The sequence below is a fragment of the Mustela lutreola genome, chromosome 3 (genome assembly GCF_030435805.1).
Source record: "Mustela lutreola isolate mMusLut2 chromosome 3, mMusLut2.pri, whole genome shotgun sequence".
NCBI classification, from domain to species: domain Eukaryota; kingdom Metazoa; phylum Chordata; class Mammalia; order Carnivora; family Mustelidae; genus Mustela; species Mustela lutreola.
This window is the reverse complement of record NC_081292.1, coordinates 34,366,562-34,380,364: the sequence shown is the minus strand read 5'-3', so window position 1 is coordinate 34,380,364 and position 13,803 is coordinate 34,366,562. Positions and strand designations below refer to the sequence as shown.

Sequence of the window (13,803 nt, the reverse complement as noted above, 5' to 3'; positions counted from 1 at the left end):
TGAGCGATGGCTGCCTCGTAGCCTCTTCCCAAACAAGATCAGGGAGCAGGTGCTTCGGTCCTGAGTGTTCGGACAGGTGCTGAAGTGCCTCAGTGGTCTTTGTGTCCTGCGGTCTCACCAGCCACTAGGCGTCTTGTGTCCCCAGAAGCCATGGCACAGGTTTCCTATCCACAGTGGGCTTTACGAGCCAAGCTTACCTCTCCCTGAAGCTCCTATCAGCAGAGCTATCTCGTCCCCACACAGCTCTCAGCGGTGAATCTACTCAGGGAAAATCGGTTGCTTCCTAAACACTCCAGGGCCTTCGAGGGACCACCTCTTCTGTGCTGCCCGCCTGCACCCTGGGCTACAGCTTCCTGCATTTTCGGTGACCAGCTCGGCAGTAGCCACTCTCCCCTTCCCTCCCCCTCTGCTCCCCCAAGACGTTCCACAGCACTCTCCTGTGCAGCATCCAGCCCCTGGGCTGATGGGCTTTGGGCATTTTATTTTTTAAAGATTTTATTTATTTGGCCCAAAGAGAGAGAGATCACAAGTAGGCAGAGAGGCAGGCAGAGAGAGAGGGGGAAGCAGGCTCCCTGCTGAGCAGAGAGCCCAATGTGGGGCTTGATCCCAGGACCCTGAGGTCATGACCTAACCGAAGGCAGAGGCTGTAACCCACTGAGCCACCCAGGTGTCCCTGGGCTTTGGGCATTTTTAAAGAGCTTTCTTTCTCCAGAAGAACCGTTCACGAAGCAGGCATCTCTGGGTACCTGTCTGCAACCCGATGGACAGAACAAGCCTGTGTGCTGAGGCAGTCCTTGTGAGGCCTGGTAAACGTTCTGCTCAGGTCCTCTATGCACTCCTTAGATGCGTTCGTGTTCTTCCCCGAGTGCCATCGAGGTGCCAGGCAGGGTTCTGATGCCAAAGATCCGGAAAAGGAACACGTGTCCTGTGTGCTGAAGCGACTGCCAGGTTTAGTGGGGGTGAGGCTGGGGCATCAGATAATACAGGGTAAATGAACACAGGCTTCCCCGATTTGAGGTACTGCTATTTATTTCAAGGAAATGAAAGGCCACATAGAGGGGATAGCAACTCCTCCCTTTCATAGAGATGCCTCCCCACAGTTCGGATTGCTTTCTGGAGGGTTCTGGGGACAGCTAAGGAATGGCTGTGAGCAGCAGCGTCTCCTGTTCTGAGCCCCTCTGCACCTCATGCCCCACCAGACAAACCATAGCTTCCTTCTTTCAGTTCCCTCGGCCTCTGTCTTCCGCCGGCTTGAACAGGTGCTAACTAGTGAAAGGAAGGTGACAATAAGGATATTGTACAAACTGGAGCTGCCTCGATGGAGACGGTGTCTTGATTTCTCTGCTGTATCTTGATTTCCTCCAGTCACCTGGGGCCTTCCTGCAGCTCAGCACCTGAGCAATCCCTGCCTGGGGCTCCTTCCCCCAGCCTCTGCCCTGAGCTTGACAAAAACCCAGGAGGCAGTCCTACAGCTGCTGTTCTGTCTGGCTAATTCGACATTCAGGAGCTCCGGGCTGCCTCCAGACATTTGCTCTCCAATCTGAGTGTGCCGCTCCCTCAGCCCTAGGACTCCTGTTTTTCTCCCCAGAACTAGAACAAGTGTTCAGCCGAGGTAGAAATGTGTGTGTGGATACAGCTCTGAGCAGGCGAGACTCGAGTGGGCGGCCAGCCTCCCGTGAGCCTGCCTGTCTTCAGAAGCTGCATCATTGGGGGTGACTTTATTACTCTTGACCAAGTGGCCAGACTGTGCTGAAGAACGTCACCGATGTCCGGACCAAATCTCCAAGGAGGAGCTTCCTCGCTCCGCTCCCGAGCCCCGGAAGGACGGTGAAGCCTCACGGGGATGGCCCTGGCCAAAGAGGGAGGCCTGATCCAGAAAGAAGCACCGGATAAGCCCAGAATTGCTCCTGGGTGGCGGTGATAGGAGATATGTGAGAAGAGCATAACAAAACAAAATAAAAACGCAGCAAAACAAAAACATGACGTTAAAAGACCTTTAGATAAATAGTGAGTCTTGGGGCGCCAAACAAAAGAAACCGTTGAGGAAAGCTAGAGAGGGAGACCTGTCTTCAGGAGGCACTTTGATGCACATTGTAGTTTGAGCCTGGGAAAAGGAGGCAATGTAGCAGTATAGGGCTATGTGTGTGTGTGTGTGTGTGTGTGTGTGTGTGTGTAGTGATTTCCACTACCTCCATATATGCCACTGTCTGTTGCCTGCCACCTTACATACAGGAAGAATTGCAAGACTCACTATTCATTTTTTTTTCAGTTTTTTTTTTTTTTTTTAAAGATTTTATTTATTTATCTGACAGAGAGACAGTGAGAGAGGGAATACAAGCAGCTGGAACGAGAGGGAGAAGCAGGCTTGCGCCGATCAGGAAACCCAATCTGGGGCTTGATCCCAGGACACTGGGATCATGACCTGAGCTGAAGGCAGACGCGTAAGGACTGAGCCACCCAGGTGCTCATTATTTTTTTTTTTTTTTAAGATTTTATTTATTTATTTGACAGTGAGAAAGGGAGAGAGTAGCAGAGGGAGAGGGAGAAGCAGGCTCCTTGCTGAGCAGGAAGCCCAACATGGGGCTCCATCCCAGGACCTGGGATCATGACCTGAATTCAAGGTGGACACTTAGCCAACTGAGCCACCCGGACACCCCAAGACTCACTATTTATCTAAGGGTCTGAAGAAACACCCGATGAGAAGACTCTCAGGGCAGAGACCTCCTTATTCTTTATGCCCTTGCCCTCTGCGTCCGCTTCAGGGTTGTGAACCCAGTACGCACTCACTCACTGCTTGGGACCTTCCTGACATCTCAGCATCAGAGAAACCCTTGACTGGGTGTCCTGGATAATCCAGTGAGGCTGGCCTGGCAGTTCACTAGGATTAGGAAGGCTTCCCACAGCACCGCTCCCTCCCCGCCCCCCTCCGGCGCCCATCATATGATTGATGACTCCTCTGTGGGATCCCCAGTGCTTTTTCAAGCAGGTTCTGCTGCCTTCCTAGTGTTTGATCTATAAGAGGTTCAAGTTGAAAAGCAACAACTTCTTTTGGCACTCCCTACCAGATAGATCTAAACCCCTGCGCTGAGTAACCTAAGTGAGTACAGGGGATAATGCTACTGTGGGCACAGGATTTGCTCCAGGCTTGATAAGTTCTGGAGAGTTTTGCCTGAGGCAGGACCTGACCCCTGCCTTTGGAGCCTAGCATCCTAGCCCTGGGTGGGGTTGCTATGATCAAATATTTCCTAATGACCTCAAACGAATACCATGAAGCAGCAGTAAATAAAATCACAGAATTTGGAAAGAGCTAGATGTTATTGTCTATCTCCCTTTAATAGGGCTTGATTGAAAAGAAGAAAAATGTCTTGAGTTGCAGGTGACAAGGCTGTCTTTAATCTTTGGGGAAGAAGGAAGGGGAACTGATATTTTCAGTGGCCACTCTGAGCCAGCCACACTGCACATGGCATCATCTTTAGCCCTCACTCTAAGGGGAAGGCAGCATTTCCCACTCAGAAAAACAGGCTCAGAAAGGTTAGGTATTTGGCCAACATGACACAGGGAATAGTGATGTGGCTATGTTAGACTTAAAACCCAGATCTGTCTGCCTCCAAACCCCATGTTCTTCCTTCCCATTACCAAAAACAAAACAGTGGAAAATTCAGAGTAAGCTTTGGCAGAGTTGTGGGAGACTGGATGTGGGACCCGGGTCCACTGTCTTTACAGTTCAACAGCCTACATTGACATTGGCCTTGGGCAAGTTATGTTGGCTTGAGTGACTTCCACTGCCTCTTGGGAAAGGGAGGGTAGTACCACTTCTGGCTGTCTCTCAGGGATGGCATAAGAAATGGTCAATTGTAAGCATAATGTAAATACCATAGGGAAGTTCTAGGGCAGGGCAGTGCAAACAGGTATGCTATTCCCAGGACATTTTGTGTCTTCTTTATGCAGATTTCTTTCTTTCTTTCTTTCTTTCTTTCTTTCTTTCTTTCTTTTTTTAAGATTTTACTTATTTATTTGACAGAGATCACAAGTAGGCAGAGAGGCAGGGAGAGAGAGAGAGGAAGCAGGCTCCGTGCTGAGCAGAGAGCCCAATGCAGGGCTTGATCCCAGGACCCTGAGATCATGACCTTAGCCAAAGGCCTTAGCCCACTGAGGCTTAACCCACTGAGCTACACAGGTGCCCCTGAAGATTTCTTTTCATACATGTGTTCACCAAGTTATTTGTTTGGTGTCTATTACGTGATAGGCACTAAATTACATTCTGGGGCTATATTCTGGTGAACACAACACACTGGGTCCCTACCTTCTGGAAGTTTATAATCTGTTGAGGATGTAGAAAATATGCAAGTAAATAAGCATATATATAATCCAAATCATGGTTAAGGCCAGGAAGGAGTAAGGAATACTGGGAGAGAGAAATCATTAGCTGTGGTTACCCCTGGGGAAAGCACAGAGCATGGGAACAATGTTACTTTTCATTGTGCCTTCTCTATTCCTTGAATTTCTTTTACCATAATCATGTTTTGGTTTTATAAATAAAAAAACACAGTTGTAGAAAAATTGATGTCTGCTAAATCATAATCTCAGTAAGCTTTGCTTTTCTTCAGTGGTGTGAGGAACTGTGAAAAGGTTCAGGTGATCCCGTGTTAGGTATAGATATATTTGTGGGGTCAAAGTAAAGTTGAGAATATCTGTATTCCCATTTTGGGGGAGGCATGAGAATCAGTGAGCAGACACAGCTGCACCCCCGAGTCCAGGTGCCCCTGGAAAAGCCATGGCTACCCCCACTTCCCTAGAGAACGAGCTGGGTCATCAACTTCTAAACCCCACAAGAAATAGGTTCGGGGCTCCTGGGTGGCTCAGAGGGTTAAGCCTCTGCCTTCAGCTCAAGTCATGATCTCAGGGTCCTGGGATCAATATCCCCAATCTCTCTGCTCTCTGCTCAGTGGGGAGCCTGCTCTCCCCCTTCCCCGCCCCGCCTGCCTGCCTCTCTGTCTACTTGTGATCTCTCTCTCTCTCTCTCAAATAAATAAATAAAATCTTTAAAAAAAAAAAAAAAAAAAAGAAAGAAAGAAAGAAAGAGAGAGAGAGAGAAAGAAACAGGTTCATCCGGGTTCAAGGCTGCCAGGAAATTATCAGTCAGTCTGTTACCCTTGAGAAATGGCAGCCGATAAATTACTTTCAATTAAAAAGGCAATATCAAGAGGGCCCAAATCCATGATTGACAGAATTCTAAACCTACAGAAATGAAAATGAGGCAGAGGGAAGAATAGAAAAGCTGTAAAGCTGAGTGAGAAACAAGAGGGGGCCCATTAACAAGAGTCAGTGGTGATAAAACTCAGAAAGCAAGAATTTTAGAAGTGGAAGAAGGATTGATGGGCAGAGAGCCACAGAGGAAAAAAGGTGCCAAATAGGTTTCTCTCCTCACTGAGCTGCGAACCAGAAGATGTTTTTTTAAAGCCAGTAATTGCAAATGGGACATGTTTTCTTTTTCTGTAGTTAAATAAAGGGAATGGGATGTGAAATAAAAAGGTTTGGCTGGCTGAGAAGCCCCTCAGAGGGGAAAATGCCTCTTCTACATACGGCCTGAGGAACCAAATGGGATAATAATAGTTCCTCGTTTCCAGATAGTTCTTCTCTTGTAGGAGGGCAATGCAACTTCTCAAGAGGGCTTCTAGAGAAGATAATCTAGCATTGTGGTTCTCTTTCTCCCTCTCAGTTGGGCTTGAAATCTGAGATCTCCGGGGCGCCTGGGTGGCTCAGTCAGTTAAGCGGCTGCCTTCGGCTCAGGTCGTGATCCTGGGGTCCTGGGATCGAGCCCTACATCGGGCCCCCTGCTCAGGGGGGAGCCTGCTTCTTCCTCTCCCTCTGCCTCCCGCTCTGCCTACTTGTGCTTTCTATCCCTCTGTTCAAATTAATAAATAAAACAGTTTAAAAAAAGAAAAGAAATCTGAGATTTCCAAGTTGTAACTGGCTTCTGGCGATGACCGACCCCGTGAGGTGCTGCGCTGCTGTGCGTGGGAGGTTGACTTTCTGCAGATGCCTCTGATTTGAAAGGTGCTCTTTCCCAGAGCACCTCTCCCAAAGGAGAACTCCTTGTTGTTCTGTTTAACTGGATAGTGTTCATACAGCGTAATTCTTGGAAAGGGGACTCATTTATGGCTTAGAGCCTGGACCCATCACTGGAATACAGAACTCCGTGGCCCTTTATCCACATGCGGGCCCTGCAGGCTTACAGTCGGTGTTGTTCAGAAGGAGCAGGAGCAAGAACCATAGTTCCGGTAGAATAAGGTGATTTCCAGTTGAAATTCAGAATGTTCGACATCATCATTTTGCAAATAAAATCAATGACAGCTCTAACTGGGCTGACCAACTGTGCTGGTTTGCGGGGACCTGAGCAGGTTCCCAGGATGGAGAACTTCCATTTTTAAAATGGAAAAAGTTGGTCACTCATTAATGTGGAGTGATGTGCTTAATTCTCTCAAAAAGCCCCACAAAGAATCAAGCATTATTGCCCCATGTTTCACGTAAGGGAACTGAAACTCAGAGGTTAAAGCAACGTGTCTCACAGCAGCTAACTGGTGACAGAGCCTTGCCCTGAGTGTCCCTCTGTGGGCCCCAAAGCTTGTGCCCTAAATGCCGCCACTAGAGGGGCTTGGGATATATGGAGTTAAGAAACTGCCAAAAGAAAAAAACAGAAATTGCCCCATGGTGCCTGAGATTAAAGCCGTACACATCCTGTGGCTATTCTGGGAACAACTATTTTGTAGCTTTGGACCCTCAAATGGGTGAGGAAATAAAGAATCAGCCAACTATTGAATTTTTGCTTATATATTTAAGCTTAAAAAAGCAGACTAAAATATAGAGGAGAGCATTTTCTGTGTATAATCTTTAACAACCTTTTGTGAAGTCTTGCCAGTAACTCTACAGAAAAGCAGTTACACTGTTTGGAAAGTTTACATTTCCATTCTGGAGAGCTTTCGTACTGCCTACTGGTTTGAGGGGAAAGTTGCTGTCGAATAAAGCCTCTGTGTCTCCATGCTGAGTTGCCATGCTGGTGCAGCAACGCCCAAAATGCAAAGTGGATGGAAATGGCCTCATAATTGTCGCACTTTTCTTTAGAAGACAAACTTGGTTGTGGGATTTCAGGAGTTCTCTGCTTTTAGGGAAAAAGAAACCCATCAAAGTCACCGCTTGCCCTGGTGCCAGTTCAGTCCCGGAAAAGCTGAGAAGACTAAATCCTTAAAAACAGCATTGACTTCTGGTTGCTCAGACAAGGGTGCTTTGGCAAATGCACTGTGTCGATTCATTCATTCATCCACTAGTTCAGCCAAACTCCAGTGGAGAGGGCCTGTTCCGTCAGACGCTGCTGGGCCCTGGGATCATAAAGAGGAGAACAGTGAAGTCCTAGCTCTTGACATCAACGGAAAGGACTGAAATCGCATGTAGTCAAAATTATCCCTTAAATGCCCCGCAGATCACCCATAAATTACTCTTAGGTCAGGTTCCCTAGAAGCGGAGCCGGAGAAGAGGATTCTTGGGCAAACCATTGATGGAATGAGTCGTCTCATGTGAAGCCCATATGGTAGTCAGGAGGGAAGCAGGAGGAGCAGAGGACCCAGTTCAGCAAATGCATGAGCTTGGCTGAATCCCACAGTGGGGTCTGATCCCACGGGGGGTTCTGGAGCGTGAAGATGTCCTAGATTTATATCCCCTCGAAGCAAAATGGCCAGTGTTTTGTATCCCTGACAATCAGACATTGGCTTTGGGCTGCCTCCAGGAATCAGGGTGTGACCTCTGTCGCATTTCTGGGCCAGGTGGCTCCAGTCAGAATGAAGGCAATTTTCAAAACCGGGTGCTGCTCACACTCACAGCAGTTGGGGGATGGATGCCCCAGGCGTGTAAAGAGAAACTGGAGGGGGCATCACCAGCACCTGCTACACAGCATTCATGAGACAGGTTACAAACTGTGTATCAGCATATCAGTTAGTAAATCAAACAGGCCAGTTTCTTTTTCTCCAGTGGCCCCATAGTCCATCATGTCTTTGGATGCACTACAGATAAAATAGCTGGCTTGATTCAGGGGCCGTATTATATTAAGAATGTGCATCTATCCACACTCACGCCCAGTGTGGGGAGATGTTCCCTCAGGTGTGACATTGAGGTGACATTATATATGATGCTCATTGGGCATCAGCCCCTGTGGAGAGGAGGGATGGAAGTGGGAGTGGCTAGGGGACAAGGTGAGCCAGGCAGATGTGGCCCGAGCAGCGGCTGACCCCACCCCATGGGGAGCTCTAGAGCCCAGTGGCTTGTCAGAGCGGGCCTGCTTTGTGCCAAAAGGGCCAGATGTTTATACCCTTCACATTGGGCCATCATGGCAAGGGCAGGACCCGGGGTGAGGTGGCTTTCTGCAGCTGAGCACCCCACGGGGACATCCGGAAGGGATTTACTGACTGTACTCCCAGGAGCTAGGCAGCAGGTCCGCGTGGCTGGGGACTGGGCAGCACCCGTCTCTGTCCATCCCCTGTGGAGAGAAGTCCCATGACCCTCTCATGCTCACTCCAAGCATACAGTTGAGTAGAAGGGGCACAAAATCACTCCCCACTGGTTGAAGTTTACTCTTGAGATAGGACACATGTAGTTGAAGAACCTGAGGTTTAGTCCGTGCTTTAGTATTTAGTATGAAGTCCAGACTGTTATCATTGGCTTATCTTCACTTTGAAGTGGATAATCTGTCTTACTTTTTACTTACTAAATCTTTTTGTGTTTTTTTTTTTGTTTTTTGTTTTGTGTGTGTGTGTGTGTGTGTGTGTGTGACAGGCATTATGCTGAGTACTTTAATGCATGATCTTATTTAATTCTTACAATAATCTGGTGAGGTGGGTACTATTATTATTCCCTATATTACAGATGAGAAAACTGAGGGTTAGGTTAGAAAAAATTTGCTCCTGGTGAAATTGTCTAGTCAGTATTTGAACCACAAAGTCTTGCTCCAAAGCTGCACGCCTTCACTGCTTTACTAACGCAAACTGTGGAACCTTCCTCACTATCCTTGGATGGACCTTCACCAATCAATGCAATTCATCCATTCGACAGTGTTTTACTGAGCAAGCCTGATGCTAGGCTCTGTGCTAGGTCAGCATTAGAGTTTCAACAGAGAAAGCTTTGAAAAGGAGTTATATGCTTGTGTTCTAGCAGGTTCTTCTTCCTACCTCTGTGTGTGTGTGTATACGTAACAATCTCAAGAGACGAATGCAAATTTGGGTGTTTTCTACTAACTCAGTTCATGACGTTAAACTTTTTAACAGGCTAAAAGAGACGCTAAGCGAATGTCTGCAAAAGAAGTCACCATTAACGTTCCAGACAGCATCCGACAGGTGGACAGAAACCGAAGAATGGCGAAGAACTGCGTTAACTAGCAGGGCAGACGGACTTCTCTGTGTCCTCCACGTGTTGGACCCCACCAAGGAGACTCGAAGAAGTGGGTGGCCCTTGCTGGATGTGAAGAACGCTGCTGCCTTGAGAGACTGTACTTGGCAGCCCTGCCTGGGCTTTGGGGACGTTCCCAGCCTCCCACTTACCGCGGAGCTGTATCGGCACAGCACTTGCATAGGGTACCAAGCTGCAAACGTGCATTTTGCCTCTTTGCAGCTCCTGCAGTGTGGTTTGCTGTAAAAGTGGTGAGGGAAGCCACAGGGGGGCGGCTGAAACAAAGTAGGAATAGGTTCCCTGGTGAGACATGCTCCCGTGGGTTCTAAGCGCTCCTGCCTGGGGTCATGTGCGCTGTTTCGAGTCAGCTTATTCTTTCGTTCTTTCTTCCTTTCTGAATACTGCCATCAGAGTACTGAATACTGCGTTCACTTAAAAGTTGTCTTTCACTTGACTGCAAATCCAGATATAGGAGAAATCGAGACGCAGGAAGACTCCCAGATCTTCTTGTTTCCTTAGCTCAGCAGGAGACAGATGCAGATCCCGTTTCACACCAGCTAACCCCCCCCAACACCCACAGCGTGTTTTGGGAGCTCTCTCCCCGAGGCAGTCGCACTCATTCCTCATCAGCCTTCCATGTCCCCCCCCCCCCATCCCAGTGTCCACATCAGCCTCCATACCGCAGTATCGCTGTCACCATGGTCGAGGCACCCAACCTAGGACACCCCAAGGGCTCAGCCACACACTGCATGTGTGGAGTTTTCCAGGTCACTCTGTGCTTTTCTGGGTTTCTTCTCTCCCGGTGGGTCATTTGCAACTGTTGATCAAAGCATGGACACAGCTCACAAGAAGAAGATGACCCAGAACCCATCAGCAGCACTCACGGCTTCACTCTGGCCTCTCGGACACGGCATCAGGACGTGCCACCTGCTGTCTGCAAAGGAGTCGCCTTAGAAAGCCCAGCCCTGGTTGCTGTGCCTTTGCGTTGCCATGAGACCGATGCACACCATGTTAATCAGAGGCGGGAAAAAATATCTTGATAGATTAAAGTTATCTAACATTTCTTTAAACATGTTAAGGTGGAACTATCTTCCTCCAGATTAACGGAACATGATTTTTAAAGGACTGTTAACACACCTGGATTGGGAAAGGTAGGACTAAAGGTGTATCAGACGATACCAATAAACTCCCTGTTTAGCAGAAAGAGGTTGCCTGAAGGTGTGTGTTTATATGATATGGCCCAGAGAATTGACATGCCTAGATTAAAATTTAGAAACTCGGCCTCATTTCTTGCCAATTTGGTTATAACTCAAACACGAGCACATGGTACCCCTCCCACCCTCCCCCTTTCCTTCCTACCATAGACTGTGCATTTAGTCATTTAACATTAAATACCAAACCTGCTCCAGGCACCTTGCTGATGCTAAGAGATTTGGAGTCTGGCTGGTCACGCTGGTACATCCTGAATCTAACAGCGGACTTAATAACTAGGGGATGACCTTCAACCCTAAGGTATAAATGTGAATCGTTGCACAGTGGAACTCACTTTTACATTCAGAATAGGTTTCACTCTTAAACCCTGGATCTGGGTGTTCTCCTGATCACTGCACATGCCTTTACCCTACGTAAAACTAGTTTTTCCCCAAACCTCTGCCGTTTTGTGATTCTTTGAGAAAGGGCTTTTTAGGGAACTTCATGTTCTGAAAATGAAAGAATAATGATAAAATAAAAGCAAAACCTGTGAATCCTGTGGCCCCACTGGCATCACTCAGCAGGAGCCCCAACTGCCAAAGGTTGGAATTGATCCTGCAAGTTCAAGGGCTCATTCTCGCAGGGCATGCATGTTGTTTTTGTGTGGGGTGTTCCTGCCCCTGTCATGTGCTGTCAGTCGTAGACGACACCAGTTTCTCTTCACATCCTTGTTTTTGCATCACTGAACTGCGGCAAGTCGCTTGGAATTTAACTCGAGAGGGTGTCTCTGATCATATAGGAATAAGGTCTCACTCCTGGGGGAGAAGGGAATGAAGGGCAGGTAGAAGCTGCCCCTCCCTGGAACAATCTGGATCTCACAAAGATAGTGACCAGAAGTTCATCCACGCTGCTGCAAATTCACCAGGCAACTTTTTCATGTGTGTATGGTACAAGAACTGATTCTCACGATCCTATTAACCTCACACTTTCTATTGCCAAGTTTGTGTCAATAAAGTCATCAATTTCAAACATGGATAATACAGAGTCTTTACTGGAAGCTAAAATTTGTATTTAGGGGTGTTCAGATTTTTTCTTCTTTGATAGAAAGGTCTTTTATACACATGATCTCTGTGAACCCTTCAAAAAGCCTTATGAAGGAGACTACTGTTCTCCAATGGACAGTTACAGAAGTATTTATAGTCACTCAACTAGTAAGCGATGGAGCAGGGACTCAAGGGAAAAATGCTGCCTGCAAATCCAGTGGTTTTCTCAATATATAGCGTGGTCCTTTCCTGGCAAGAAGGTCTAACGTGCCTGGGAGACGGAGCCGTTTCACAAAGTCTGAGAGGAAGCCGAGCCCCAGTGCGAGGGGGTGCCAGCAGTGACTGGGGAAGGCTGGTGAGCTTCTGGAGCTTGGGTCTGGCCCAGGCTTCCTTATCCCTCCTGAGAGGGTGACCCTGACCTAGTGTGAGAGGGCACCTTTGGTGAAGGTCAGAAAGAGGAGCAACCTCATGATTTAGAGGAGCTTGAAATCGCACCCATCAGAAGAGCTGCTAAGACCTCAAGGTGAGCGCAGTGGGGGCAGCAAGGGACCTCCCGGAGCTGCCCACGCCCCAAGCGCTCCTTTCCCGCCGCCACCTCTACAGTGCTCCCCGCTACCCCAGGCTACCTGAACACACTTCCCTTCGCAGTCCCTATTAAAGCCCTATTAACCTTCACCTGCTTATGACCCTCACCAGCCCCACTCACCGGCTACCCGACCTGCCACAAAGCTGTATCTCATCCATGTTTGCTCCCCCAACAGGGTTCACAAACAGCAGCTCCTCTGCTGAACCAGACGGCAGACATGCTCTGTTTGCCTGTCATGCTGTTAAAACCCAAGAATTTCAAGAAAAAACCAACTCTGATATCCATCTTCCCCTTTTTCCTTAGCTGGGCCCATGTCCACTTAGAAAAAAAAAGGTTATATTTTTCAGCCTCCTTTGCAGCTAGGAGTAGCTGTACGATTTATTTCTGGCCGATGAAATGAAATAATAGTGGGGCATGGAAGTTTCTAGGAAGTCTTCTTGTATAAGAATAGTTAGGCCCGGCGTGAGGCGAGCGGAGCCAGAGTCGAGACCAGAGGCCAAACTCGGGATCTGACAAGATGGCCGGGCTGCCCCGCAGGATTATCAAGGAAACCCAGCGTTTGCTGGCAGAACCAGTTCCTGGCATTAAAGCAGAACCAGATGAGAGCAACGCCCGTTATTTTTCATGTGGTCATTGCTGGCCCTTAGGATTCCCCCTTTGAGGGAGGGACTTTTAAGCTTGAACTATTCCTACCAGAAGAATATCCGATGGCAGCCCCTAAAGGACGTTTCATGACCAAAATTTATCATCCTAATGTAGACAAGTTGGGAAGAATATGTTTAGATATTTTGAAAGATAAGTGGTCCCCAGCACTGCAGATCCGCACAGTTCTGCTATTGATCCAGGCTTTGTTAAGTGCTCCCAATCCTAATGATCCGTTAGCAAACGATGTAGCAGAGCAGTGGAAGACCAACGAGGCCCAAGCCATAGAAACAGCTAGAGCATGGACTAGGCTATATGCCATGAATAATATTTAAAATCGACCTGATCATCAAGTGTGCATCACTTATCCTGTTCTGCCAAGACTTCTTCCTTTTTTGTTTGCATTTAATAGACACAGTCTTAGAAACATTGCAGAATAAAAGCCCAGACATCTTCAGTCCTTTGGTGATTAAATGCACATTAGCAAATCTATGTCTTGTCCTGATTCACTGTTGTAAAGCATGAGCAGAGGCTAGAAGTACCATCTGGATTATTGTGAAACGTTTAAAAGCAGCGGCCCTGGGCGCCTGGGTGGCTCAGTGGGTTAAGCCGCTGCCTTCGGCTCAGGTCATGATCTCAGGGTCCTGCGATCGAGTCCCGCATCGGGCTCTCTGCTCAGCAGGGAGCCTGCTTCCTCCTCTCTCTCTCTCTGCCTGCCTCTCTGCCTACTTGTGATCTCTCTCTGTCAAATAAATAAATAAAATCTTAAAAAAAAAATAAAATAAAAATAAAAGCAGCGGCCCTTCTCTGCTTTTATTCATTTCCCCCATCATGGTTAAGCACTGTGAATGAAGGTAGTTGTCAGGGTTAGCTGCAGGGGTTTGGGTGTTTTTCTTTATTACTTTTTTG

General features: G+C 47.9%; 1 protein-coding gene and 1 pseudogene across 1 annotated transcript in view; both read left to right on the top strand.

Moving 5' to 3' along the window:
• BAALC (BAALC binder of MAP3K1 and KLF4) overlaps nt 1–10,638 on the top strand; it is an 89,825-nt gene extending 79,187 nt beyond the window's left edge. The window contains exon 3 of the mRNA XM_059165873.1: nt 9,312–10,638. Within this exon, the coding sequence (XP_059021856.1) occupies nt 9,312–9,422 (111 nt within the window). The 3' untranslated portion in view covers nt 9,423–10,638. The remainder of the gene's footprint in view (nt 1–9,311) is intronic.
• Nucleotides 10,639–12,251: 1,613 nt separating this feature from the next.
• On the top strand, nt 12,252–13,469 carry LOC131826520 (ubiquitin-conjugating enzyme E2 N-like; annotated as a pseudogene).
• The last annotated feature ends 334 nt before the right edge of the window (nt 13,470–13,803 follow it).